The following is a 26392-nucleotide window of genomic DNA, read 5'->3' on the forward strand; positions in this document are numbered from 1 at the left end:
ATGTTAAAGCTCTGACGGAATTCTCGTTAACTTGCTGCTTTTAAGCATATATCTCGCAATACCATTACCAGGGAAGCAGTAAACAACGCCATCATTTGGCAAAGTTGAGCACACAATTACGTCCCAAATAAACATCATAGCCTACAGTATATTCCTATTTTTTCTATAAATGCCCTAAATTATGCAAGAATAAGCAGGAAGCATCACCTAGGCATGCAGTACAGTGGCTATTTTACAACCTATAATTTGCTTTTGGCTTTGGGAATAGCAATAGTAAGGCAAGGTATCAGGTGCTATTTACACTGTACCGTTTCAAGTTAGTGCCCGACAACTCTATCTGAGAAACTCTAAGCGCTGATAAGGTGCTCGTTTGTGAACGGGCATCAATGCTGCCATATCGACAAAGAAATTTACAGAGCTTCAATCTTCCGCATTGTTTTACAGTGATCAAGAAAAAATGAAGGTACGGAGGACAAAAGTTGTATTTATTTATGCACCCACCTGGAGTTCGTATCGTTTCAGAGGCAGGACTTGGATATCCAAGACCATGCGCATTCTCAGCTCGGACGATGAATATATACCGAGAGTCGGGATGCAAAGCTTGGATAGTGCAGGTTTCATTAAGTACTCGGTGAGCTGCCAGAACCCATCCACTCTGCAGATCGCTGCTATGGTACTCGACTGGAAATAGACAAAGTGAAGTGAAGTGAACTGAAGTTTATTTTCCCTTTCATACAAAGGAGGAAGACGGGGCATAATGCTGGAATGCCTGACAAAGGCCTCGGCTCCCCTGTATAGTCTGACAAAGCATTCCTTATGTTCTTTTTCTATCCCTCGAACTATAAAATAAGTTACTCTACATGTTTCTTGTGGGATTTCGAGAGAATATTTTGACAAATTTGTGCTTTGTCCCAATCGGGATAAGTTGTTCGCAAAGCAATAATTCTGATTTATATAATCAAAAATAGTTCTCTTGTGTTCTTTCTTTTTTAACTTCAGCCTTGTCGTGGCGAGCAATTCGAATGCATTCTTGTGTTAATACCAGATTACAAGGTCACACACGTGCAGGTATCAAGCATAACACCACTTACTTGTGTATCCCTTTAGCGACGATGCGCCCATTTTTTCGCTTCGTCTCCAAGTAATGGTTATCGAAGTTTCCGTTGTGTTTATCGCGTGTGGCTGGGAAGGAGGATCAGGTAATGTGGATGGGTCAGGAGAGCGATGAAAGTTCACGTTTGGATTATGCGGTGACTCGACCGTGAGTGACGCAGTCCAAGACGTCTCACCATTTTCATTTGAAGCCTTACAAGTGTACGAGCCACTATCAGACAAGTGGAGGTCTGTAATTTATGGGGAGAGAGAAAAACAAAATTGCAGGTCATAGGAGGGTCCTGATGTAATAAAGGTCATTTCAGGTCATGCAAAATAATGTGTATACTTTATGACATGTATTTTTGAACATGTTACCCTTTCCTACTTGAAGCTCTGTTTAAACAACAGTTTTCAATGATTCCTGCCATGCCTTAAGCCGAAAATACGCAGGAACAGACATCATTTTGCGTTGTCATTATACTGCAATCTTTGACACGGCACACGCTGCAGTGTTATATGATGGCGCCGCGCACTCACCTCGGATTTGCAACATGCCAGACCCAAGTAGTTTGAATCGGGGCCGATCTTTGATGCTTAGGGGAACGGCACTGTAGAGCCACTTCACGGTGGGCTTCGGTGTACCAGCAACTTCGCATGGCAACTGGGCGGTCGTGTGCACCGGTAGGGTTTGGTTGGCCGGACCCAAACGTATAATGGGAGGCGGCAGGTCGGTGAGAACGTTGACCTCCAGGAGACCCTTAGCCATGCTGGAGCCCACCACAGAGAGCGCCGAGCAGACGTAGTAGCCGCGGTCCTCCTTTCGCACGCCAGTGATAGTAAGCGTGCCTTCTTGACTCACCGAGAAGCGGCCATGCGACTTACCAGGAAACATCAGCTCCTGCATCGAAAGACATGAAATGCGGCGAGGACTACTTGTTTGTGCCGTTCTTCCGCTGGTCATAAGGTTGGGGTAGTGACTTGGCGCAAATATACTAGTATAATATGGAAGTATATAAGCACACATCTACTGAGATTTAGGACCAGGCTGAGAAGCTTAAGTTACCAGAGTTCTTCTACTCTGCAGAGGTCTACACAACTCTCCTACAGAGTTCTTCTAATTCTCGCAACTTTCCGGCCTCCTATGTTCCACCTCCTCGTCCGTATAACAAGGAGGCAGCTGTGAAATGTTCAAAAGTTTCAGGGCCACGTGTGCACGCGAATAGTCATGCTGAAAGAAGTGAGCTAATAAGCTATCGCTTTCAATACCATCTGCTTTCTTCTTCTTTCTGTGGTTTTACACGCCAAGACCAGTTCTCATTATGAGGCACGCCGTAGTGGGGGCTCCGAATTAATTTTGACCACCTGGAGTTCTTTAACGTGCACTACAACGCAAGCACACTGGCGTTTTTGCATTTTGCCTCCATCGAAATGCGGCCGCCGCGGCCGGGATTCGATCCCGCGATCAAGGTGTCCCCCCAGCGTGGGCTCTTAATAAATGATACTCTTGCTCTTTGCGTTAGTAATATCGACACGTGCTAGCCTAACAAGGACATCGTAGTCACATTCGCATGTACACTCTCGGCACTCGTAGCCTTCCCAACATGAGGGCCACCATGTCTATTTGGACAAATTCTGCGTGGAAATATCGGGCTACAGGGAAAACGCCAGAAGCTAGCACCCTCTTAATCTTTCCTGCACGTGTTCACCCATCTCTTTAGTTCGATGCGCAGAACTATTCTGTTGTTAACTGGGTCTTAGTAGTGGATGATTACATACAGTTCGCGCTTACAAGGCTGCAAGTAAAACGGAACGCTGGAAAGAGCTTGACACATTGCTACAAAAAAAGTGACATGCACGGATTCGAGTTGATTCACCTGGCTGCCTTCTCGAGTCCAGAACACGGATGGTGGGGGGTTGCCTGTCGCAAGACAGTCAAACTTGGCGACACCGTTAATCCCCACTTTCTGGTTCTGGGGTGTGAGGCGGAATGTGGGGCGTGCTGCAAGAAAGATGCAAAGTCAGCCCTCCTGGTGTGAGTGTGTGAGGGCAGAAGGAGTATGGCAGGGGCAGTACTGTACAGTATAGGGGGTTCCAGAAATTACATACATAAGCATGAGAAAAATAAACGCATAGGACAATGCTGGACATACAACTGAAGTTCCCTTGGACAACGCTGCACTTACAACAAGTGCTCTTGGTTTTCTACATATGCGTGGCGGAGTTTTGTGGAATCTATTCGTAAAATAAACTTCAGCTGTAATTCCAGCGTTGTCCTGTGCGTTTATTTTTCTTTTGCTCGTGTGTGTAATTGTTGAAACCCCCCCTAGTGTCATCGTGCACCAACTGAGCCAGCAAACCACATTACTAAACAGTATAATACAACCGGTGGATTCTTTGGCCCATTGTCTGCTGGAGATATGTGTGCTGTTTAAGGATTCTCATCACGATCATTATTATTGATATCCTGACACAAGTTTATTGAATAAGTCCTTCTTTTTGCTTTCATATTGAATATTTCCAATTTGTTTAAGGCCATGAATGCGTAGCTTGAGACGTGCGAGACGCTAGTGCCCTCTCCTGGTGGACGATCACTCCATCCTGATTTACGGAAGGTAAACGCAGTTAAAGGACCCAATATCTAAAAAAAATTCAGATATCAATTGCATTTCTATTCATGCTCGTATAAGAATACAACCCATTTGAAAGGATCTTCGAAAATTTTCAGCTCTATTGTAAAAAAATGAGGTTGCGGATTTATTATTTCAACGCATTTCTATAGGTATCAGGAAACTTCTTAGGAACGTTCTTCGCCGTCTCCTTTCTTCGTTTCGTCTCTCATCCTCTCCCCATCGTGCAAGGTATCAAGCGAGACAACCATCTAGTTAACCTCCCTGTCTTTTGTTGTTTCTCTCCCTCTCTCTCTCTCTCTCAGTAATATTACTACAGAGCTGAAACTTCTCGATCTTCGCAAATGGGTCTTTTCATGTTTAGGAAAATAAGAGTGCTGGATAAGCAAGGACACAGGCAAAGCAGACCACCATACTGGCGCTTTTATATTATATGAATAAACCGCTACCTGCTTATTTTGAAAATATTCATTTTTTTTTCAATTGTGGTGGCCACCGACAGGTGGGCACTAGCCGTCTCGCTTGCCTTATTATATCCCTTATTTCTGGAAATGAAAAGCTTTTATTCTAATTTGCCGTACAAATATCTTCATTAATTATAGAGTTGCACCAGATTCAGTACGCTAGCGAAGTGGTTTAGACTTTACATGTACAATACTGTCATTATGATATTGCGCAAATTTAGTAAGAAATATCGATCTACTGGCCCGCACTACAGCCACCACCATGACAGTAATGACCCCAATTAGTGGGTAGATAGGAGGTCGTATAAAGGCATAAAAACTCACAATGTACAATAAGTATTGCCGAAGCGGAGGTTGATCCAACGATGTTTTCTATTTCACAAACGTACGAACCCTCGTCTGCAGGTACAACATTCCTAATGTGAAGATTCTTGTCCTCTTGAACGTAAGCTCTGAAAAAAAAAATAGGAGTGGTATCAAGAGTGGCGCATTTCGCCGATTTAATCGAAATACCGCGGCGAGCGTTACGTCGTCCGGAACATGTTTTTTATTCAGTCAGAATTAAGCCCCGGTCGGGCTAAAGAAAACGGTAGCAAGAAAGCGACAACGAGAATCATGCTAAAAAGCTCGTGGCCAAGGTCGTCAGTCCTGTGACTTACCTGCCGACGGGCATCTTTCCGTCCTTTCTCCGCCAAGTCACTGTTGGCTTCGGGTCACCGTTGACCTTGCACTCAAACTCGACAGATTCTTCAGCGAGTGCCGTCACGTCTTCCGGGACCCGGACGAAATAGGGCTTCGCTGTCGAGGAAACATGGAACGCGCCGATGAAGTTTTACGCTCCGCTCTACGAAGAAATTTTAACATGATTGCTAGCTGCATCTTATTCATGTCTCTCGCGTTGAGACGAGAAGTGTAAAGGCCTCCCAGCAGATGACGGCGCTAGAAAGTATGCCGCTCAATGTCTTATAGAGGGTTATAATTCCTTAGACAGGACGAAGAGCAATTATTCGTGAACTTGTGCGGTGGCTCGAATTATAAGTTATTCCGACATTACAAAGCATGTCGGTTATTATAAAACGGTTTTACGGCGCAAATTTAGACAGCATGCAGCGACCAACACAGGACCACCTTCCTTGTTTGATACTTTGGCATCAGAAAAATACTACAAACAAAGCCAACAGTTGAGAATACAATTGTTGGCTAGTTGGTACGCCATTGTTCTTGTAGAGGCAGCACATATTCAGACACGTGTGCGAGCTAAAAGACAGGAAAGCACAAGCTCTATTTTTTTCATACCTGTGCTTGGGAGCCTGCTGCCTTTGAAACAAGCCGCGCAGCTTTTCCGTGCCTTGATTTTCCCGCTCAATGTTGTGGTGAGCTAACTAGTATTTCTCTCCTACACTCCCTTTTGTAGCAGGACCACTCTTATATTATCTTCTAGTACAACAACCCCATATCTTAAACAATTTCATTCAGATTCACGTAGCCTTCCGACTACCTAAAAATGCTGCGGTGACACATCGATATACCTGTGCGCACGCTGAGGCGTACGAAAGCGTCTGCGTAAAAGCATTCACGTTAAAACTATAACAATATTTAAAGCCGTAATCATAAACGCCACCTAAACTGTAGCGCAGGTGGTGCCTTCATTGAAGTTCTTGAAGTTTTTCTCATGACCGAAAACTTCATTATTTGGACATGTCACTAGGTCTTTGTCAGGCCTTGAGTGGTTCAGTGGTGTGGCCCTGTTCGACGGCTGCTGTCATGCCCACTAACAGTCACTACTATAACGAGTATTCGGAAGTTCAGCAAAGACATATCTGCTAGATGAATGTCTCTGGAAGCCACCGCTGACCTTCCAAGCACTAAGTGCGCTTGTGGTGAGCACTAAAGCAAGAGCAAGCCTAGGGACACGGTACAAGTTGCGACGATCTGCTAAAACGCTCTAATGAACGTTGCGGCCGACTATATATCTAACCAGTGCCTGGATGACTGAGAGCCCTGAAAGATCCTGTGCCCACGAAAAGAAAAAAGCACCGCTAAAAGGTGACAGTGATAATTATACAGGCGAGGCGATGCGGTGAATGACGCCCGTAACTATGCTGCATTCTGCGCTTCAACGCATGTACATTGTGTTCTCGTTTCTGAAAATTGAGAGAGCGTGCAAACGTACTGTGCACGGAGAGCAGCGCGGGCGGCGAGTCCCTGGTGCCGAGCAAGTTGGCCGCCCGGCACACGTAGCGTCCCTGGTCGGAGGGTCGCACGTCGGCGATCAGAAGCGCGCCCTGGGCCAGGAGGCGGACGCGCCCCGTGCCCGGCTGCACCTGGACGCCGTCCTTGAACCAGGTGACTGTGGGCTCGGGGTGGCCCCTGGGAGGCACGCACTCTAGCGTCGCCGAATCGCCCGCCGCCACGTGGACGCTCTTGGGCAGCTGCCGGAACTCGTCGCGAAGAACTGCGCGTACAGAAGGACAAGGGGAAAGAGGGAATATGAATTCGGCACATGAAAGGAATTCAGTAAACTTGCTTTATCCCACGAGTGTTGCCTGCAATGTATACGGTGAAGCCCGCAGTTTAATTTATTTATTTATTCATATTGCAAGACTGCTTACTCTCTTACATTGTGCTTGAACTATACACTGTCTGTATTTGCCTACAAAACCCGAACTCAACTTTCCAAAAGCGGTCCCGCTCGAACTCACATCGAATTAATATTTATATGGCCCTGTAGGAAGGAAACTCTGCTGCCCGTGCATCGCCATGGAGGGGGAAACGCCTAAAGCAAAACAATGACACCACGAGTGCAGTGGAATATAAACCACTTTGCGTGGTCATGGAGTATCATTGAAAGAAGCATAATAATTGAAATTGCGCTTTATGGTAATGTTGAACATAAACGCTCCCGTCTCGGACACGCACGATACTGAATATTTCCACACGGTACCTTTAGACGCCGGAGTATGAGTAATTTAATGATTTTAATTATATCGTTTAATGTAGGAGCATTGATATAAAGGCGCTATCCAAACGCATTCTTGTTTCGTTAACCATGAACTGTGTAACCGTGAACTTTGTGTGTCAACGGTATTTCACAACAATTCCGTGTTAACGTACCAGCATTGTAACGTCTGGTTGTTTGTATGTCCTTTGAAACGTCATCACATTTGTCAGGTATTGTGGGAGAGTTCGCGCATGCGCGCAGGAGCTCTCAGAGACGTCGTTCTGTACTCACTTTGATACTTTCGGAATCTGTATACAAACTTTGTTAACGTCTAAAGCTAACCCACCCTTCATACCTCACTACGAAACAAGGCCATACGACAATCAAATAAATAAACAGAGTGTACCATAGCGTCAGATGTCTCCTCAGAAACTCTATTCAGTACCACTGCATTTGCAAGCTTTTGTTTACAACCATTCAATTTACCATTTAAAAACTTTATAGCACGTATTAAAAAACCCAGCAAATGTGATATCGTTTACAAGTGGTCACTTCTCTTCGTTTCTTCCGTTAACGGCATGTCCCGCAATTTTTATTTTTAAATTGCAGAACACATTCCTGCTGTCTGTCCAAGTAATCGAAGTTTTAATAGTTTTGAAAAATGGTGCATTGAAACACAACACGTGGTATGAGCAAGGTGCAGGCATCTTTATCTACAGATTACATTGGCGCCACAGTACGATGAGAGACGCGCAGCAAATGCTGTCGATCACCACGGTGGAGCTTGCAGAGGAGGCGGATCTTTCAAGAGAAAATACTATACGCGCTACCTTACACCGGGGTTCGGGGGTGGTTTATCAGTCAACCTCAAAAGGACCACGTTACATTGCCCTGAGTCGGTAAAAAAAGTATACAATATATAAAATGTACATAACGAGGAATTCAGTAGTGAAGTTTCATGTTCAAAAGTGTTCTCGTTAATTTTCTAGAACGAATTAAAACCCTCATGACGCCGTAAAATGGGCTATAGGTGAGAAGCGTGCGGTCTAGAAGCAAGTTATATAAGGGGCGAGGGCATGATAGAAGTGTTTCTAGAGTTTCAGAGTATATTTAGAGGCAATTAGAGGTCGCAGGGTCATTTAGAGGGGCCTGTGCCCTCTTATGGCCAAGGCCGCGCCGGCGTGACCAACTCGAAGGCAGGAGGGGGTGGCGCTACGCATGCGCAAGCGGTGTCACGTGATTGGCACGGCGCCGTGCTATGTGTAGAGAAAGCTTGTGCGGCGAGAAAAGTGGCGCGGCCGACGAGAGTGACGGTTTGACCAAGCCGCTCGGTGAAGCAGCGTTCAACAGGCGTACACTAAGGGTTACTGATTATTAGAAGCCTCGTACATTTGCGATAATTCCCGTTGAGCGGTTTCAGGCTTTTAAGGTGAAGCTTTCCTTGCTTATTCATTCGACTTTCCTACTGCTGCTGCGGCTGCTGCGGTATCGCAGGCCGCGTCGAGGGGTGCTTGAGAACGTGTGTGATGGTCATGGCAGGGAGTGGGAGAGGCGTCTATGGGACCTGTCCAACAAGAAATTTCTCGGCGTCGCCAGAATTGCCTCTGGATCTCCCTAGTCATTGCCACAGTGTCCTCTGGAACCCTCCAGCGCTAGTCACGCGAAATGTCGCGAAAGGGAAGGTACCTCCGAAACTGATCGCTCGAGAATACCTTCCCTACATGCGTAGTTAAGTTAAACCAAGACTTAGCAGCAACCAAGTTAATACCTAGCAGTAGCAGCCAGTAAGACTTGAGGATCGACAGTGTCGCGTTGTGCCTAAGCTTTGCACGACCGAGTGCAAACTTGCCCGTTTTTTTATTGCGCTAGCCATTATATGGGCACTTCAAGCGGATTTCTGCCGTCGCCGTCGCCGTGAGGTTCCGTATGAAGTCCAAGGACGATAAAATCATCTCCGCGCGCAGATTTTATCGCCGATGTGTGAGTGAAAGCGCGCGACAGACGCGCGCTTTCACGGAGAGCGAGCACAAGGCGGCGAGCAAACGCGACCGTCGCGCGAAAGGCCGTGGGCGGATGGGAGATGAGAAAGGGGGGGCTATGTTGTGCTGCGGCACCAATGGCGCAAGGGGAACTGGCGACTCAGTCTCGCATGCGAAAGGAGGAAAGCGCGAAGGCAGCGCGGGAGGGAAGCGGGGGCGGTTTCTACTCTGCCCGCAACTGCCTACTTGAGCTTTGTCCGGCAGCAGCGGTCGCCCGCACCCTAACTTGCAAGCGGTCTGCAGGCGGCTCATAGCAACGGGCACTGTGCGTTCGCCGCTCAGTGTCCGTTGAAGTGATAGACCGTACGAACATTCGCTCGCTGCCGCTGCGCTGGCTCACGCCAGCGTTTTCACAACGGTTGCCTGCGGTTGTCGAGCAGGATCTATTCATGTTCACTTCTGCGCGCTGACACCATGCTTGTTAATTCAATTAGTAAGCAAATGTGTCCAAGTTAATACCGCCGATAAAACTACTTTCCGTACTCCGTATAGCTCTCTACTAATTTGCTATCGCAATTGATGTTTCGCCTTTCGGGCTAAACTGGGACTTTTTATTTAACTTAAATGCATAAATAGGCACCGTATCGCATGACAGGCGAAGCATTGATTCTGATCACAGTATATATATATATATATATATATATATATATATATATATATATATATAAAGTAAGGTTGATAGTTTCATCGGCTGTATAATATGCCTTCTAACTAAACGAGCAAGCACGGTCAAACACGACCACACTTTACTCGATGACCGCGGACAATCGCTGTCAGTACGCTGACGTAATGAAGAGCGGCTGCAGCGGCGAGCAAACGCTTCGTGCGTCCTCTAGCCTCAACGTACCTCCGAAACTCCAGATTATGTGACCCCCAACACTGGGAGCGCGAGAACACAGCGCAGACGAAGCCACAAGCGATCTCGGCTCGCTATAGCTTTTGTGCTCACCGCAGATTACCTCCCAGATATGGCGCTGACGGCCGCGCTCACCTTTCATCCCCCCCCCCTTTTCCGTCGGCACACAACACTGGACACACAGGAAGACAACGCGCATCAAGCAACCATTCTTCTCGGCTCACCTTCTCCCGCTTTACCTATATGATTTGATGTTATCGCACTTAGACCTTATACGGAACATCACGGGCGACGGCGACGACAACGACGGAAATTCACCTGGAGCGAGTTTGACAGCGTTGGCAGGCATTGTCATTGTTTACAGCGACTTATTTTAGGCCTATTTACAGCCATGTTACATCCGCCATTCACACTACATTTCCCCATCTTATAAACGAGTAATTGAAGACTCATTGCCATGTGTATGACGCTCTTTGGCCATATATGGCCCTTGCGCCATAAAACCCACTACATCAAAGCAGCGTTCATCTCAAAATTGGTGCTACTTTTGCAGTTCCTCCAGAGTGGATATGTCTTGTGATATCACCAGCTGCAATTCGTGCGCTGCAATATGTGCACTAAACTAATTAGCCTGAAAGGTGATGAGCAAATATTAATACTTTGTTGATTAGATTTCGCATGGAAGTAACGTCTGTCAGTTAGTAATCCATCTAAATCAATAGATTTGTGCTCTATGCCACAGGCGACTTTTGAAAGTTCAGTTAACGTTAAACAAGCACACCCAGTATGTAATGCTTATTATACACGTATATCTTGTGGCACAATTTTCATGATACGTGTGAGCACGAGGTTTGGCGTCAGTGTGCACACGCGCAGTCGATGTAAGTTACAAGAAACGCAACCCAAAGTTACGGGACTGAGGCTAAGAAAGCTTCGCTCTAATAATCATCCGCAAATAATTAGAGCACGTTTTATTGCGATAGCAATTATATGGACACTCAAAAGCAGATTTCTGCCGTCGGCGTCGCCATCGTCGTCGCCGTCGCCGTGAGGTTCCGTATGACGTCAATGGAGATGAAATCGTCGCCGCGCGCCGAACGCTGTATGTGCGAGTGAAAGGGCGCGGGGGGCGCGCGCTTTCACGGGGAGTGAACGCACGGCGGAGAACAAACTCGCGTTCTGCGCCGTGCTCCCTTAAGGGCTGCAGAAGTAGGCGTCTCTTTCCTCCTTTACAATCACCATATATGTAGAGCAAGCGCGCCTTCTTCGGACGCGCGAAATGCCGGGGGGGGGGGGGGGGGAGGGAGGCGACGTTTAGCTGCGGCACCAAGTGCCTATTTATATCAGAGGCTCCGGCAACAGTCACCAACGGCGCACGCATTTTGAGCGAACGCGGGCAAAACGCCGACGGCGTCGACAACAGTTCCGCGTGTTGCCGGTGCTGCTGCATGTCCAAGTTTATACAGCTGATAAAGCTAATATCATTACTCCGTATAGCTCTCTACAAATTTGCTATCGCAATTGATGATTCGCCTTTCAGGTGAAACTGCGACAACTTTTTATTGCGATAGCAATTATATGGACACTCAAAAGCAGATTTCTGCCGTCGGCGTCGCCGTCGCCGTCGCTGTCGCCGTCGCCGTCGCCGTCGCCGTCGCCGTGAGGTTCCGTATGACGTCAATGGAGATGAAATCTTCGCCGCGCGCCGAACGCTGTATGTGCAAGTGAAAGGGCGCGAGGGACGCGCGCTTTCACGGGGAGTGAACGCACGGCGGAGAACAAACGCGCGTTCTGCTCTGTGCTCCCGAGTGGGACGAGCGGCTGGGGCGGCGCATGCTTTGCAGTGAGGCGCCCGACGTGGAAAAATACTGTGGCGGCGCTGCGATCGAACTGGATTGGGCCGCATCAAGGTCGCGCCGTTGGAAACTGCTGGCGATACTGCTCGGCAGGGTCAATCGCACTACTTCGCGCGCTGGTATTTGCGTTCAGACCTCTCAAACGGTGTTCATAATCGAATATGACATGTATATATGTCTTAAGAACAATGCCTTTCTTTCTCTTCATTTTATTTTTTAATGCCGCTCGGTGATTGCCCGTGCATTGCGGCCGCAGTGTCGGCTTTCATTCTACTATGTTATTGTACGGTTCCCTTTGGAGAACAAATATTTTTCTCGTTCTTCAAGCAGCATGTATCTCTCGTGTGTATTGTTCCGCATATAGTTTTCCATCAGTAGGTCTTGCGGAACGCAAACGGAGAAACATATGTAACCTTCCTGCTTGCCGCTTCAAACAAGTAAAGCATATCTGCCCCATCCGGCAGCTTGTACTCAGATTTATTTCTTCTTTTGGGGTTTTTTACGTGCCAAAACCAGTTCTGATTATAAGGCACGCCGTAGTGCAGGGCTCCGGATTAATTTTGACCACCTGGTGTTCATTAACGTCCACTACAACGCAAGCACACGGGCTTCTTGCATTTCGCCTCCATCGAAATGCGGCCGCCGCGGCCGGGATTCGATTCCGCGAACTCGTCCTCAGCAGCGCAACGCCTTAGCTAACTGAGCCCCCGCGGCGGGTACTCAGATTTACGGGAAGCATTGTTATTGAAAAAAAAAAAAACTGCAGCGCAACATTCTATTCAAGTTTCCGCCTTACTCGCGTAACAGAATGCGGAGTAATGGGTACGGGGTCATTTATCGCGGTCGGTGTCATTCTGGTGTCATTCTGGTGTCATTCTGGAAATTCATTTCAAGTGGATGCGTTTTGCAACATCACCGGCTACAATTTGTAAATTGCAATATGTGTCGTAAAGTAATTAACTAAGAAGTTCATTAATCAATTTTGTTAATAAGTTGAATAGGTGTTTCGATTCTCGTGCTACTAATGTCCGCCTCTTCGAATAACCCAGCTCATCAATGAGAATTGTGCTAACTGCCACAGGAGATTTTTAAAAATCCTCTAAACCTTAATTTCGAACACCCGGTATAGTGGATATACGGCGTTGCGCTGCTAAACTGGAGCTCGCGGGTTCAATCCGTCGCGGAATTCGATGGGAACAAATGGAAAACACTCGTGTACTTCTATTTAGGTGCACGTTAAAAAGCCCCAGGTGGGGAAATGTAAACCGGGTGCCTCATACTCATATCGTGGTTTTGCCACGTAAAACCCACAAATTTGTTTGAACTAAAAAAAAAAAAAAAAGACAGGTGGCTGCGTTCTTCGTCTTTTTGCTAGGAGTGTAAACAAAATAAATTATTCTCGAGTCTGATTTCCGAGAAAAACATGTTACGCTTATCCTATATTTCATACATAAATGTAATGCCATTCCCAAATGTCTGTCCGCTCAACTAAGCAGCTTGTATATTATAAACGGCTGCTTTCAGTTATTCGACGCACTATCATAACGACAATAATGAAGCAATTAGAGAAACGGCATACCTCACATACACGTACAGATATGTGTAGATCTGCTGCGTTCGTTCAAGGAGATAAGTGTGGTACCACATGGGGCACCCAGTTTTAATGGGTTGCAAAGATGGTGAGACTGTCAAAAAAAAAAAAAGTTTTCCTTGCCTGAATTAAGTTAGCAGATTTACAGGCTGCCCCAAAACGGGGCATTTATATTGAATGACAGCTTATTATACTTATTAGCAGGGCTTATTAGCAGCTTATTAGCCGGACTTATTAACACTCCTGCGTTAATTTTCTCAGGAACTGCGCCTCTGCGCAACAGCCACAACTCTCCGGCAGCACAATCATTCGGAATAACAGTCCGCACTTGCATCGGTCTCTCACCTTTGAGACTGCAATAGTGCGGTTATGCGTTACATTCGTACGGAAACGACTGTTCGGCGTCGTACAGCATATCAATAACACTTTCATATATATATATATATATATATATATATATATATATATATATATATATATATATATATAGTTTTAATTGCCTGCTATGAATAATATTTCTGCGAATGAGAGTTTTATGTGCAGTATTCACTAATACGTGTGTTTCGTATGCAAACGTGCACGGTCGGGAGTTCTCACTGTACCATTTGTACCATTCTCCATGTACCCTTTCATTTAATTACGTAGAAATACATCGGTCATTCTTCGCGCCACGCAGCTAATAAACCTGGTTTATTTCACTTTAATATTGTTTTCTTCGATCATTGTTCCTGATCAATATCCACCGACAAGAAGCGCGCGTAAAATGACAAAATTTTCCTACGTAGCTTCATGTTGCAGAGATGCCAGTTGCTTTTAGAAGACAGTGTTAAAAACAATGGTTCACTTGACTGAAACTACCTTTGTTACCCGCCGTGAAGAGTCATGAGCGCACCAAAGCAACTAAAGCATAAAAACAAATGTACTACAAAGACGTTCTGCGAGAAAAACTGGGCGCCGCCAGCGTCCGCGTAGCGAACGCGCGCTCGCTAGCAGACGACGCGCTTGACAACGACAGCAAAACTGAAGACGACGCGTTGTATAATCCATGCCTCAAATATATATGTTTGGCAAGATGGTGTAAACATAAATTTGCAGTTGAAATAAAGCACTATTTTAAGAGCGTACTACGCGCAATCGGCCTCGGCGCCCGCAGCGAAAGTGCGTTGAATATGCCGCGGAGCGCGTCTCCGCCCCAATCCAGTTCGCTCGCAGCGCCCTCGCAAAATTTTTCCACACGCGGCGCCTCAGCGGGAGAGCGCCGTTCGGCCCACTCGACCATTATCTAGTACACTCTATCCCTTAAGGGCTGCAGAAGTAGGCGTCTCTTTCCTCTTCTACAATCACCATATATGTAGAGCAAACGTGCCTTCTTCCGACGCACGAAAGGCCGTGGGGGGGAGGGGGAGGGAAGGGAGGCGACGTTTAGCTGCGGCACCAAGTGCCTATTTATATCAGAGGCTCCGGCAACAGTCACCAACGCCGCACGCATTTTGAGCGAACGCGGGAAAAACGCCGACGGCGTCGACAACAGTTCTGCGTGTTGCCGGTGCTGCTGCATGTCCAAGTTTATACAGCTGATAAAGCTGCTATCATTACTCCGTATAGCTCTCTTCAAATTTGCTATCGCAATTGATGCTTCACCTTTCAGGTGAAGCTGCGACAACTTTTTATCTACCACGCAGTTACCAATTAGGATAACGCGACGACCATCGAGAAAATACATGCCTATACTCGCGGGACAACTTTCTGTGGCAATGAAAGGAAAGCTACGGAGGCAAAGTGCGCCCAAGTGAGAGCGCTTCTGCAAAGAGTCCCGTGTTTTAATCCACGTTGGTTTAGGCTGGGGAAGAGAAGACGTAAACAGCTTTCAGCAGTGGTCAAATAAGACAGAACACGCCGCTGAGTGTAAAAGTTCACTTATTTTGCGGCTATACCCTTCCGCGTCTGGGCAGACGCGAAACCGTCGCACGTGGAAGCTGCGTCGATTCAGCGTCTGTTCCGAGCAACCAAAAGCACTGTGAACGCTGCCGGACTACTTGGCGCTGTAACACATTTGCAGCACGCACGCGCCCGTAGCTTTCCCTTCATTGCCAGAGAATGTTGTCCGCTAGTATAGTTCACGAAAGAAATAATAAAAACTTTCAGTATTCAGTAGTAGTGATTTTATTCAAGAAGAAAGTGCAGTATTCACAGAAAGGTGCGTACAAAGAATGTGCAGCTGTAGAATCGTTCTCGTCGTCTTCTACCCACTGCTTTCGGAGCCGAAACGGGGGGGGGGACTGTTTTCAGGCTATCATATCTAAGCCATGATAGCTTCGCAAGCGACTTATGCGGTTTTTACCATAAATTTCTTTAGCACTTGCGACGAACATCAAACATTCAATGCGGTGACGGAGTCTTTTCTTCTTGGAGTATTCCTTTATATGCGCTTACAAGAACAAAAAAACATGCAAGAAATATTGTTTTCTACTTACACTACAGAATGTGACTGCGGTGTTACGGCCTCTACATTTATCTGTGAATTTCAACGCAGTACCTCTAACACAGCAGCCCGATATTGAAACCATTACACCACGGACGCATGTGCATGCGGAACCACTGCAATTGGCAGCAATTTATTTATTTATTACAGCGAAGCTGTTAAGGGCTCACTCTTAGATGGTGGCTTCCAGTAATAGAAAAAAATATCATTGGCCGTATCCTGGGAGACGCTGTGAGCGCCGAAGTGAGCGGACGCACTCACATCGGCTCCGTCATCGAATGACCACCACAGCGGCCAAAATCATCGGACCACCACGGAATTTGACGCAGAGGCATCAGAAGACGCCAGGAACTCGCTGATACCAAGATTTTGGCAAGGCAAGTCCTGGTTTTCCCAAAATTTCCATCTTTCGCCTGACCACGCTGAACCACCACGCCAGCACTGCCGGCTGGAGGGGAACGCGGGGCCCCGAGAGCCCGTACGCGGTCTAACCGCTACGAGGTGAAGTGAAAACCATCGGACAAAGGCCCGGACCACCCAGTGACCGTTATGGACACGGACCACGAAAACGAAGACCAAATGGAGGATGCCTCGGGCGTCGAAGAGGATTTCCTATTGCCTGACGGGGTGATCAACGGGGGATCCGCCACCGACGCCGGGAACAGCGCCAAAGAAGGTCAGTGGAAAATCGCTCTATCGTTACGAACGCGAAAGCAGCTCAAAAGGCAGGCGCGAGACGCCCAAATCGCCGACGAGGAGAAAAACCTGAGCCACGAGGGGCAGCTACGGTTAGCGCGGCGACAAGGCGTAGAAAAAGATAACATGGCGTCCTCTGTCAGCGTGGCGAGGCACGGCGCACATGCGCAGGAAAACTATAGGGGACGCTCCGACAAGGATTTCGTAAAACCACCTGTGCAGAACGGCACTATGCTTGGAAGCAAGGCTGAAAGGAGCCGCCCGCGCCGCCGCCCGCCGCCCCTCCCGCGCAACGACATGAAAATCGTGATACGGCCAAAGCCTGGGCTCGCCGTAAAGGATCTGCAAACCCATCAAGTGGCTCGGGCGATCTCACAAGCCAGCGGAAGCCCGCAAGAGTGCCGAGGAGAAGATTTCCTCCTGCGACTGAGGCCGGGGTCCAATATCATAGTGGTCAGTACACCCTATGAAAGGACTGCCGAAATGGTCATGAAGATCACGAGCCTGAATATCCAAGGCAAGCAACACCCAGTAAATGCCTACATATCGACTCCCGAACACCTCCTCAAGGGAGTTATCCACGGCATCGACGAAGGGACGACCGAAGACGAGCTGATGGCAAACCTGCGAGTCCGCACTCAGGGCGTCAAAATAATGCACGCCCGCATGTTTGGCAAGACCAGGACCGCAATCATCCTGTTCGACGGCCCGATTGTTCCTCGGTATGTCTACTATTACGGAGGAGAGATCCCTGCCGAATCTATCAGCCAACTCGCCAGTTCTGCTACACGTGTCGAAATGCGGGACATCGGGCCGATGTTTGCCCGGAACCCACAGTCAAGGCCTGCAAGAACTGCAACTTACAAAATCCAGAGGAAGGACACAAGTGTGAACCCGAGTGTGCCCTGTGCGGGGGGGTTCATGTGACCGCCGCTCCCGAGTGTCGCAACAAACTTAAGCGTGTGCCACCACGAGGCCGACCACCTACTCAACCGACAAAGAAGACTACCAAACATCAAAGCCGCCCCAAGACGGAAAACATTCCGAAGAAGCGGTGGCTGAGCTCTGACCGCGACGGCTCCTCATCGCCAGAGAGATCCCGTTCCCGCTCTAAATCTGGGTCCAGGACGAGGTCCGGCTCCAGAGGCAACAAGCAACCCGAGACCAAGCCACAACAACAAAAGAAGAAGAAAGAAGACAACAGTAACGAGGTGAGCTGGGCAGCAGTAGCCTCCCACCATATACCACAACCAAACACAACACAATTCACTAAGCTTGAACGCGAGCTTGAGCTCATGCGAATAAGACTAGGCGATTTGGAAAGGGAGAATGCACAGCTAAAGAAGCAGCAATCCCAACCCCAAAGCCCACAACAACAGCCAGCCGCTCCATCTAAACGGCCTAGACCGCAGGAGGAGACACAGGAACTAACGGAAGCCCAAAAGAAGCAAATTCAGGATATGCTCATCCAAATACTGCCACGTATTACAGAGCAAGTCACGACACAACTGAGAAAACAAATGCAAGACCTAGAAACTAGGTTCGATCAGAAACTACAGGCTTACCAGATCGAAATAAGTAAGACGATCCGCAAACAAACCACAGGAAGCACAATCAGAGAACGAGCCGAGAAGCCATACAGTAGACCGGGGCTCGCGGCTATGTCCCAAGAAAGCAACCATGGCTAGACGTAAGAACGCGAACAAAGAAAACTTTGAAATATGGCAGTGGAACTGCCGGGGGTACCGCCGCAAAAAGGGACTATTAACACAACTGGTGGCCGCTCAACAAACCCCGCCGGGAATAATAGCCCTTCAAGAGGTTGGTACCCAACCCACTCTCCAAGGATACGAAGTGTACACCACAAACGACCACGATTGGAAAGTAGCTACACTCGTACAAAAGTCAATCACTGCAATTCGGCACGACCCCATCGCTGAAGTAGAGATCTCCCATCTCATCGTGGAACTCATATACAAAGGCAATAGAAAGAAGAGCGCCTTCGTACTAAATATCTATAGTCCCCCTAGCCAAAGGAAGGCAGATTTCAGTAAACTACTAAAGGAGACTGTCCACCTTGCTAAGGGTAGCCTGCTAGTAATTGTAGGCGACTTCAATGCGAAAGATCCTAGCTGGGGTTACCCTAAACAAGACATTAAGGGCAGGAACATCCTGGACCAGATCGACCAGCTAGACATGAGGCTAATAACTGACCCAGCCATACCTACACGGATGGGTAACAGTATAAATAGAGACACAACCCCGGATCTTACCATAGTGAAGAACTGTGACAGGGTGGAATGGACAAATACACTCAACAATCTAGGCAGTGATCACTTTATCGTGAGCACCGTCATCCCAACTGGGAAGATACGGCGGCAGATTGGAACGGCAAAAATAACAGATTGGCACGGGTTTCGAGAAGCGCAAACTTCCACTTCCAATGAAATTACCGACTTAGATAAGTGGTGCGAAGAGATCCGTAACCAGAAACAAAAATTCACCAAAGAAATCGCAAGAACTAACGAGACCCCCGAAGTAGACCCACACTTACTCCACCTGTGGGAAGCTAGAAGGAGCCTCACGAAAAGATGGAAGAAACAGAAGCATAATCGGAAACTTAAACTCAGAATTGCAGAGATTACCCGCGCAGCTGAGAAGTACGCGAACCAGCTAGTGACAACAAACTGGGAAAAATTCTGTGACTCCCTGCATGGTACCCTGGGCACAGCCAAAACATGGCGAATCCTCAGGGCAATTATAGACCCACAAAAAACCAAAGGCGAATGCCAAAAGTCCCTGGAAAGGCTACTACACACCCTCCCAGGAACAAACGAAGACATCATTAAGGCTCTACACCTCAAATGTTACGGGGACTTTACCCCTATACCCCCATATGAAGAAAATTACAATGGAACCCCAAACCCAGAGCTAGACGAGCCCATCACGGTTGCAGAAGTCAGAGCGGCTATAGCAAGCTCGACACGCAACACGGCAGCCGGGGTGGATCGTATAACTAACGCCGTCATCAGAAACATGAGCGACGCAGCCGTAGTCGCTCTCACAAAATTCGTAAATGACCACTGGTTCAAGGGAACCGTACCGGAACAGTGGAAGCATGCGAAAGTAATCATGACACCCAAGCCCGGGAAGAAACTGGCGATAGAAATCTTGAGACCAATCTCGCTTACATCCTGCTTAGGAAAGATCTTTGAGCGAGTAGTAAACGCCAGACTACAACAGTACCTGGAAGAGAGTGGGCAGGTGCCGGATACCATGTACGATTTCCGAGCTAAGCTCTCAACCCAAGACATCCTCCTCCAACTAAAGGAAGAGGTACTCACTAACATTCCGAATGCAGGCGAACACGTTATCCTAGCCATAGATATCAAAGGGGCTTTTGACAACGTGAGCCACCAAGGAATCTTGGAAGGACTAGCAAACACCAACTGCGGTGAGCGAACGTACAATTACGTACGAAGCTTCCTAAGCCAAAGGACAGCAGAGCTAAAGCTGGGAGAGATCGAAACTGCAACCTTCCACCCCCCGAACAAGGGGACTCCTCAGGGAGCGGTAATCTCACCCACTCTTTTCAATATCGCCATGATTGGCCTGGCCAGAAAACTCCAAGACATCCAGGGTATCAGACATGCTTTTTACGCGGATGACATCACGATATGGACAACCAAGGGCTCCTTGGCCGATAAGAATGAACAGCTCCAAACCGCAGCCACTACAATAGAGCAATATGCCCGCCAAATAGGACTCCAGTGCTCACCCGACAAATCAGAAATCATAATAATATGGAAAGGGAAAGGAAACCGAGCGGTACCCACGGACCCAAACCTACGCATAGAAGTCAAAATCGATGGACGCAACATACCCGAGAAAACGACTGTACGGATTCTAGGGATGTGGCTCCAATCCAATCACAGATGTCAACATGCCCTCGCCCTCCTCAAAACAACGGCCCAACAAATCGCCCGAAGGATAGCGCGAGTCACAAGCAGAAGAAGGGGCATGAAGGAGGGAGACACACTCCTCCTAGTAAGGAGCCTAGTAGTCAGCACGGGTAACATACAGTCTACCCTACTACAACCTAACTAAAGCGGAGAAGGAAAAAGCAGATGTAATCATAAAAATGGCGTACAAAACTGCCCTACGCCTACCAAAGAACACTCCAAATGAGAAACTTCTGGCCCTAGGACTTCATAACACCTTTGAAGAACTAGCCGAAGCTCAACTCATCTCGCAGAAAAACCGGCTCCTCCAAACACCCACAGGCAGGAGCGTGCTTGAGAGACTTGGTTACAATGCCCAACTCCAAGCCCACAAACAAACACAAGAAATACCGCGCACCATCAGAAGCTGGTACCAGGTAACCCCGCTTCCCAAAAACATGGACCCGAACCTCCACCCCGGCAGGAGGCAGGCAAGGGCCCAATACATCGAAAGGAAATTCGGCTTCATGAATGCAGCACGATTTACCGACGCCGCACTCTACACAGGCAACGCTAAGAAAGCAGTAGCAGTGGTGACTGACTGCAGAGGAACAATAACCTCCAGCGGGTCGATATCCCCCAGCTCCATCTCGGAAGCGGAGGAAGTCGCCATCGCACTCGCTATCCAAGAGGGAAGGAAATCAATGAAATCGCTGACAATCCTAACAGATTCGCAAACAGCATGCAGGAATTTCCAAAGAGGAAGGGTTGGTACGAACGCACACCGAATTCTCACCAAACTCAAAGAAGAATGCCAAAAAGAATTTATCCAAACGATTACATGGGTACCGGGACACGAAGGGATCACAGGGAATCTACATGCGGATAGAGCAGCCCGAGGATACGCTAACTACCGGGCCCTCAACACATCCGCTGTAGAGGAGCTAACGCCCATCGATCCCGATTACTCGACTATATTAAACTACTATAGAGGGAATCGTATGCTCTACCCACCGCCCCACAGAAAACTAAAGACTGAAGAGGCCACCGATCTGCGAAGGCTACAGACAGGCACCTTCGTCAGCTTACATAAACTACACAAGATACACCCCTCAGCCTTTAGAGACATGTGCCCATGGTGCGGGTCAACACCAACCCTGTACCACATAACATGGGAGTGTACATCACACAACATCGAACCTCACATACCAAATCCAAATAGAGATCAGTGGGAGGCACTGCTGGCCAGCTCAGACCTAGAGGACCAGATCCTCCTGGTCAGAAGAGCTAACAGGCTTGCGGAAGCCAGCGGAGCCCTGAAATAGGGGCCCCGACCATATATAAGCCTCGCATGAGGCCAGCTGAATAATTTATTTTACAATAAAGTTTATTCACTCACTCACTGTCGGCATTGCAACGCGGTGGAACGCGGTGTCGGCATTTCGGCCAGCTTCGCTGTGTCTTGAGCTTTGCGCGGCCTAGTGCAAGCTCTCGCATTTTAACACGAAAGTGTTTTATGCCGGGGTCCACCAAGACTTCACTGACGTATTTCCGTCACGGAAATACGTCACAGAACATAATACAAAGAAAGAAACCAGAAGAAAAAGTTCCACAAACATGCAAAATTTGGAAATCGAACCCACGACCTCTCGGTCCGCGACGATAGATCGCCGAGCGTTTAACCCATTGCGCCACAAACGCATTTGCAGAGAGCTACACAGACGCGCCTTATATATCTAACACTCCTCCGTGTACCCGCGCTCTTGCTCGGGGTGGTGCCGCCGCCTACGAGCAGAAAAGAGAAGTACTGCATTATGACACTAACGCGCACCGACAGTGAACGCTTCGGTGGTCTCAGCACTACGACGCCTCGATGCCAGCATTCGAAGGGACGCTGGCATCAAGAAGCACTACCAACGCCACTTAGGTGGCGTTCACCGTACTCAGCACAGCGGAGCGTGGCCTCCGCAATTAGCTCTGAAAATGTTTCTGAAGTTGATCGCGGAGGCTGCAATTACGACGCGCTGTACGCGCTGATTTGACTCGGTGACGATTCAGTTACGTGCTTTGTCTTGCGCGTTGTATTAGTGTGTCAGTTACGTGCTTCGTCTTTCGCGTTGTGCTAGCGTGTGCAGCGTAGTGCAGCTTCCATATGCACGACGGTTGCTCATGGTCATCGACGTTGGTAGTCGTGATGGAGGAGACGTGCCACCAGGCGTCAGCGTGGGTGCATCAACGCCTAAGGGCGCTTTAGCCACAAAACACCAATAGACATTATATATCAATGTGCAATAAACATTACACTACTTCTGTGAAGACACGTTTCACTTTCGTGTTCTATACCGATTCCTATATAAGAGGGATCAACCACATTTTTTTTAGGAGCGAAGCTCCTTATAGCGGCACCCGTTCCGTCCCCGTCGTAGTAGTAGTACTGTGTAACCAGTCTGAGAAAAATGAGAAAAAATGTGGTTGATCCCTCTTATATAGGAATCGGTATAGAACACGAAAGTGAAACGTGTCTTCACAGAAGTAGTGTAATGTTTATTGCACATTGATATATAATGTCTATTGGTGTTTTGTGGCTAAAGCGCCCTTAGGCGTTGATGCACCCACGCTGACGCCTGGTGGCACGTCTCCTCCATCACGACTACCAACGTCGATGACCATGAGCAACCGTCGTGCATATGGAAGCTGCACTACGCTGCACACGCTAGCACAACGCGAAAGACGAAGCACGTAACTGACACACTAATACAACGCGCAAGACAAAGCACGTAACTGAATCGTCACCGAGTCAAATCAGCGCGTACAGCGCGTCGTAATTGCAGCCTCCGCGATCAACTTCAGAAACATTTTCAGAGCTAATTGCGGAGGCCACGCTCCGCTGTGCTGAGTACGGTGAACGCCACCTAAGTGGCGTTGGTAGTGCTTCTTGATGCCAGCGTCCCTTCGAATGCTGGCATCGAGGCGTCGTAGTGCTGAGACCACCGAAGCGTTCACTGTCGGTGCGCGTTAGTGTCATAATGCAGTACTTCTCTTTTCTGCTCGTAGGCGGCGGCACCACCCCGAGCAAGAGCGCGGGTACACGGAGGAGTGTTAGATATATAAGGCGCGTCTGTGTAGCTCTCTGCAAATGCGTTTGTGGCGCAATGGGTTAAACGCTCGGCGATCTATCGTCGCGGACCGAGAGGTCGTGGGTTCGATTTCCAAATTTTGCATGTTTGTGGAACTTTTTCTTCTGGTTTCTTTCTTTGTATTATGTTCTGTGACGTATTTCCGTGACGGAAATACGTCAGTGAAGTCTTGGTGGACCCCGGCATAAAACACTTTCGTGTTAAAAGAATCACAGCATATCCACGGGGTGAATGATGATGAGTGGGCGAAGCTCCGGAGGGAATCATCGGATCTCCCGCTTAAGGGGACGCTAGCACAAACGCGTTAGAAACGTGCAGTACTCTCTAGTAAGGGGGAGCGGCCACAGCGTCTTACGCAGCCATTTACACATAGTAGTAGTGATTTTATTGAAGAAGAAAGTGACGCTTATTTCTGCTGCCCAATAGGGAGCACGGCGCAGCGTCAGGGGAAGGGGAAAAAGGAGATAAAGATGTTGAAAGGATGGAACGTGCACCGCGTTTGCCGACGCCATCACATGACTGCTGAGAGAGTATACCCCCCGTATTCATAAACGCTCCTCGACTTGAACTTGACTTGCCACCGCTTTGGGCAGCGCTAAAGCCCCTCCATACGCGTTTTCGCCGGCCAGGTTAAGTACCGCCAACCTACCCTCCTCCTCCACGCTCCTCCCTCGCTCACCCCCTCAGTTTCCGGCGTCAAGCGGAACTTACGTAGTCCCAGCTTCCGTTTTTAACGGAAGCGACGTCACTGCTGCGTAGGGGTGCGAGCGTGAAACAAACGAAAATTCAGGAACCGGAAATCCCGGAAGTAGAAAAACCGGAAACGGAAATCCCGGAAGCGGAAACTCCGGAAGCGGAACTGGTTTGAGCGACGAATCAGGGTACAGCGGCACACTTGAAAGGTTGGCGCTACTTAGCAGAAGCGGCGGTGGCGCGTGGATGGAGGGGCTTTAGGCAGCGCGTTCGAAACGCGTTGAAGGTAAGGCGGAGAGGCCACAGCGTCTTACACCAGCTTCTTACGCGGGCCGTAACGCGCTAGCACAAACGCGTTAGAAACGCGCTAGAAACGCGGCCTTCCGTTAATGTTGGGTATTTATTGCCATCGTGGTGCGTGTGTCTATGTGCGCTTCGTGGCGTAGTGGGCTAACGCCGCGCACTCGGAAGCGAGGGCTCCCTGGTTCGATTCCGCGCTACGGACACAACTTCGGAATTTTTTTTCTCATTTTTCTCAGACTGGTTACATACTACTACTACTACGACGGGGACGGAACGGGTGCCGCTATAAGGAGCTTCGCTCCTAAAATTCCGAAGTTGTGTCCGTAGCGCGGAATCGAACCAGGGACCCCTCGCTTCCGAGCGCGCGGCGTTAGCCCATTACGCCACGAAGCGCACATGGACACACGCACCACGATGGCAATAAATACCCAACATTAACGAAAGGCCGCGTTTCTAGCGCGTTTCTAACGCGTTTGTGCTAGCGCGTTACGGCCCGTGTAAGAAGCTGGTGTAAGACGCTGTGGCCTCTCCGCCTTACCTTCAACGCGTTTCGAACGCGCTGCCCAAGGCAGTGGCAAGTCAAGTTCAAGTCGAGGAGCGTTTATGAATACGGGGGTATACTCTCTCAGCAGTCATGTGATGGCGTCGGCAAACGCGGTGCACGTTCCGGCATGTGTAAATGGCTGCGTAAGACGCTGTGGCCGCTCCCACTTACAAGAGAGTACTGCACGTTTCTAACGCGTTTGTGCTAGCGTCCCCTTAAGCGGGAGATCCGATGATTCCCTCCGGAGCTTCGCCCACTCATCATCATTCACCCCGTGCATATGCTGTAAGATTTATTTTATTAAGCTATGGTTTCCATGCTAAGCCATCGAAGCGAGAAACCGAGCCAGCCATTAAGCCTGGTGGCGCCATCGGTTGTATAAAAGAGGAGAACATACATGTCGTCACGGGGGAGTTACCTGCTTCCAACGTAAACGGCTGCAGCAGGGAGCCGATACTCCGACGACCGACGATGCATAAAACACGAGGAGGTAGATAAAAAAATTATTCAGATAAAAAAAAAGCAATTTCACAGATTTGTCTTGGTCTCCGATTCCTTGATTTCACACATGTGCTACGGTACATAACATAGCGGGAAATGTAACGTTAATAAGGCAATGTCTCTGTCAATTCTCGTTTTCCCCGCAACTATTAGGACACTAATTTGAATTGTCAGTCTTTTTCTACGAGGTAAAATACGTTTCCAACAAAACTCTTTTTTCATCGCCAGTACAACTGCGCTGCCTTCTGTACCACCACAAAAACAATCTGGATGGACCGATTTCAATCTTTTTGAAAGTTCGTTTGCTTTCGAATTTTTGAAACACATCCGAAATAGTACAAGCATATTTCGAACTGGGTGAAGCCCATGTAAGGTGGGGAGAATTTGAATCAGTATAACAGGTTGGCCATCACAACTTGATACACTAGTAAAGTTCTCGCTTTCCACATCAACCTTGTTTAGATCACTGAGTCGTCCTTGTGGTTAATGTTAATTCTCTCTCACTTTCAAACCCATATGTGCCTTGTGCTCGAACCTCCCTCAGATTTAAAGTTTCGTATGAGGTGATGCATTTCAATGAAGTTAGTGCTGCGCATTTGTAATAAAAATGATTAAGTACTTGCCTG

General features: G+C 48.3%; 1 protein-coding gene across 1 annotated transcript in view; it reads right to left on the minus strand.

Moving 5' to 3' along the window:
• Window positions 1-26392, minus strand: part of LOC119456672 (roundabout homolog 1) — a 76263-nt gene that overhangs the window by 23441 nt on the left and 26430 nt on the right. The window contains exons 2-8 of the mRNA XM_037718497.2: window positions 6360-6641; window positions 4846-4984; window positions 4511-4638; window positions 2970-3094; window positions 1633-1993; window positions 1092-1343; window positions 502-681 (exon numbers count right to left, since the gene is read on the minus strand). Coding sequence (XP_037574425.2) covers window positions 502-681; window positions 1092-1343; window positions 1633-1993; window positions 2970-3094; window positions 4511-4638; window positions 4846-4984; window positions 6360-6641 — 1467 coding nt within the window. The remainder of the gene's footprint in view (window positions 1-501; window positions 682-1091; window positions 1344-1632; window positions 1994-2969; window positions 3095-4510; window positions 4639-4845; window positions 4985-6359; window positions 6642-26392) is intronic.

Source organism: Dermacentor silvarum, chromosome 6, assembly GCF_013339745.2.
Source record: "Dermacentor silvarum isolate Dsil-2018 chromosome 6, BIME_Dsil_1.4, whole genome shotgun sequence".
Taxonomy (NCBI): domain Eukaryota; kingdom Metazoa; phylum Arthropoda; class Arachnida; order Ixodida; family Ixodidae; genus Dermacentor; species Dermacentor silvarum.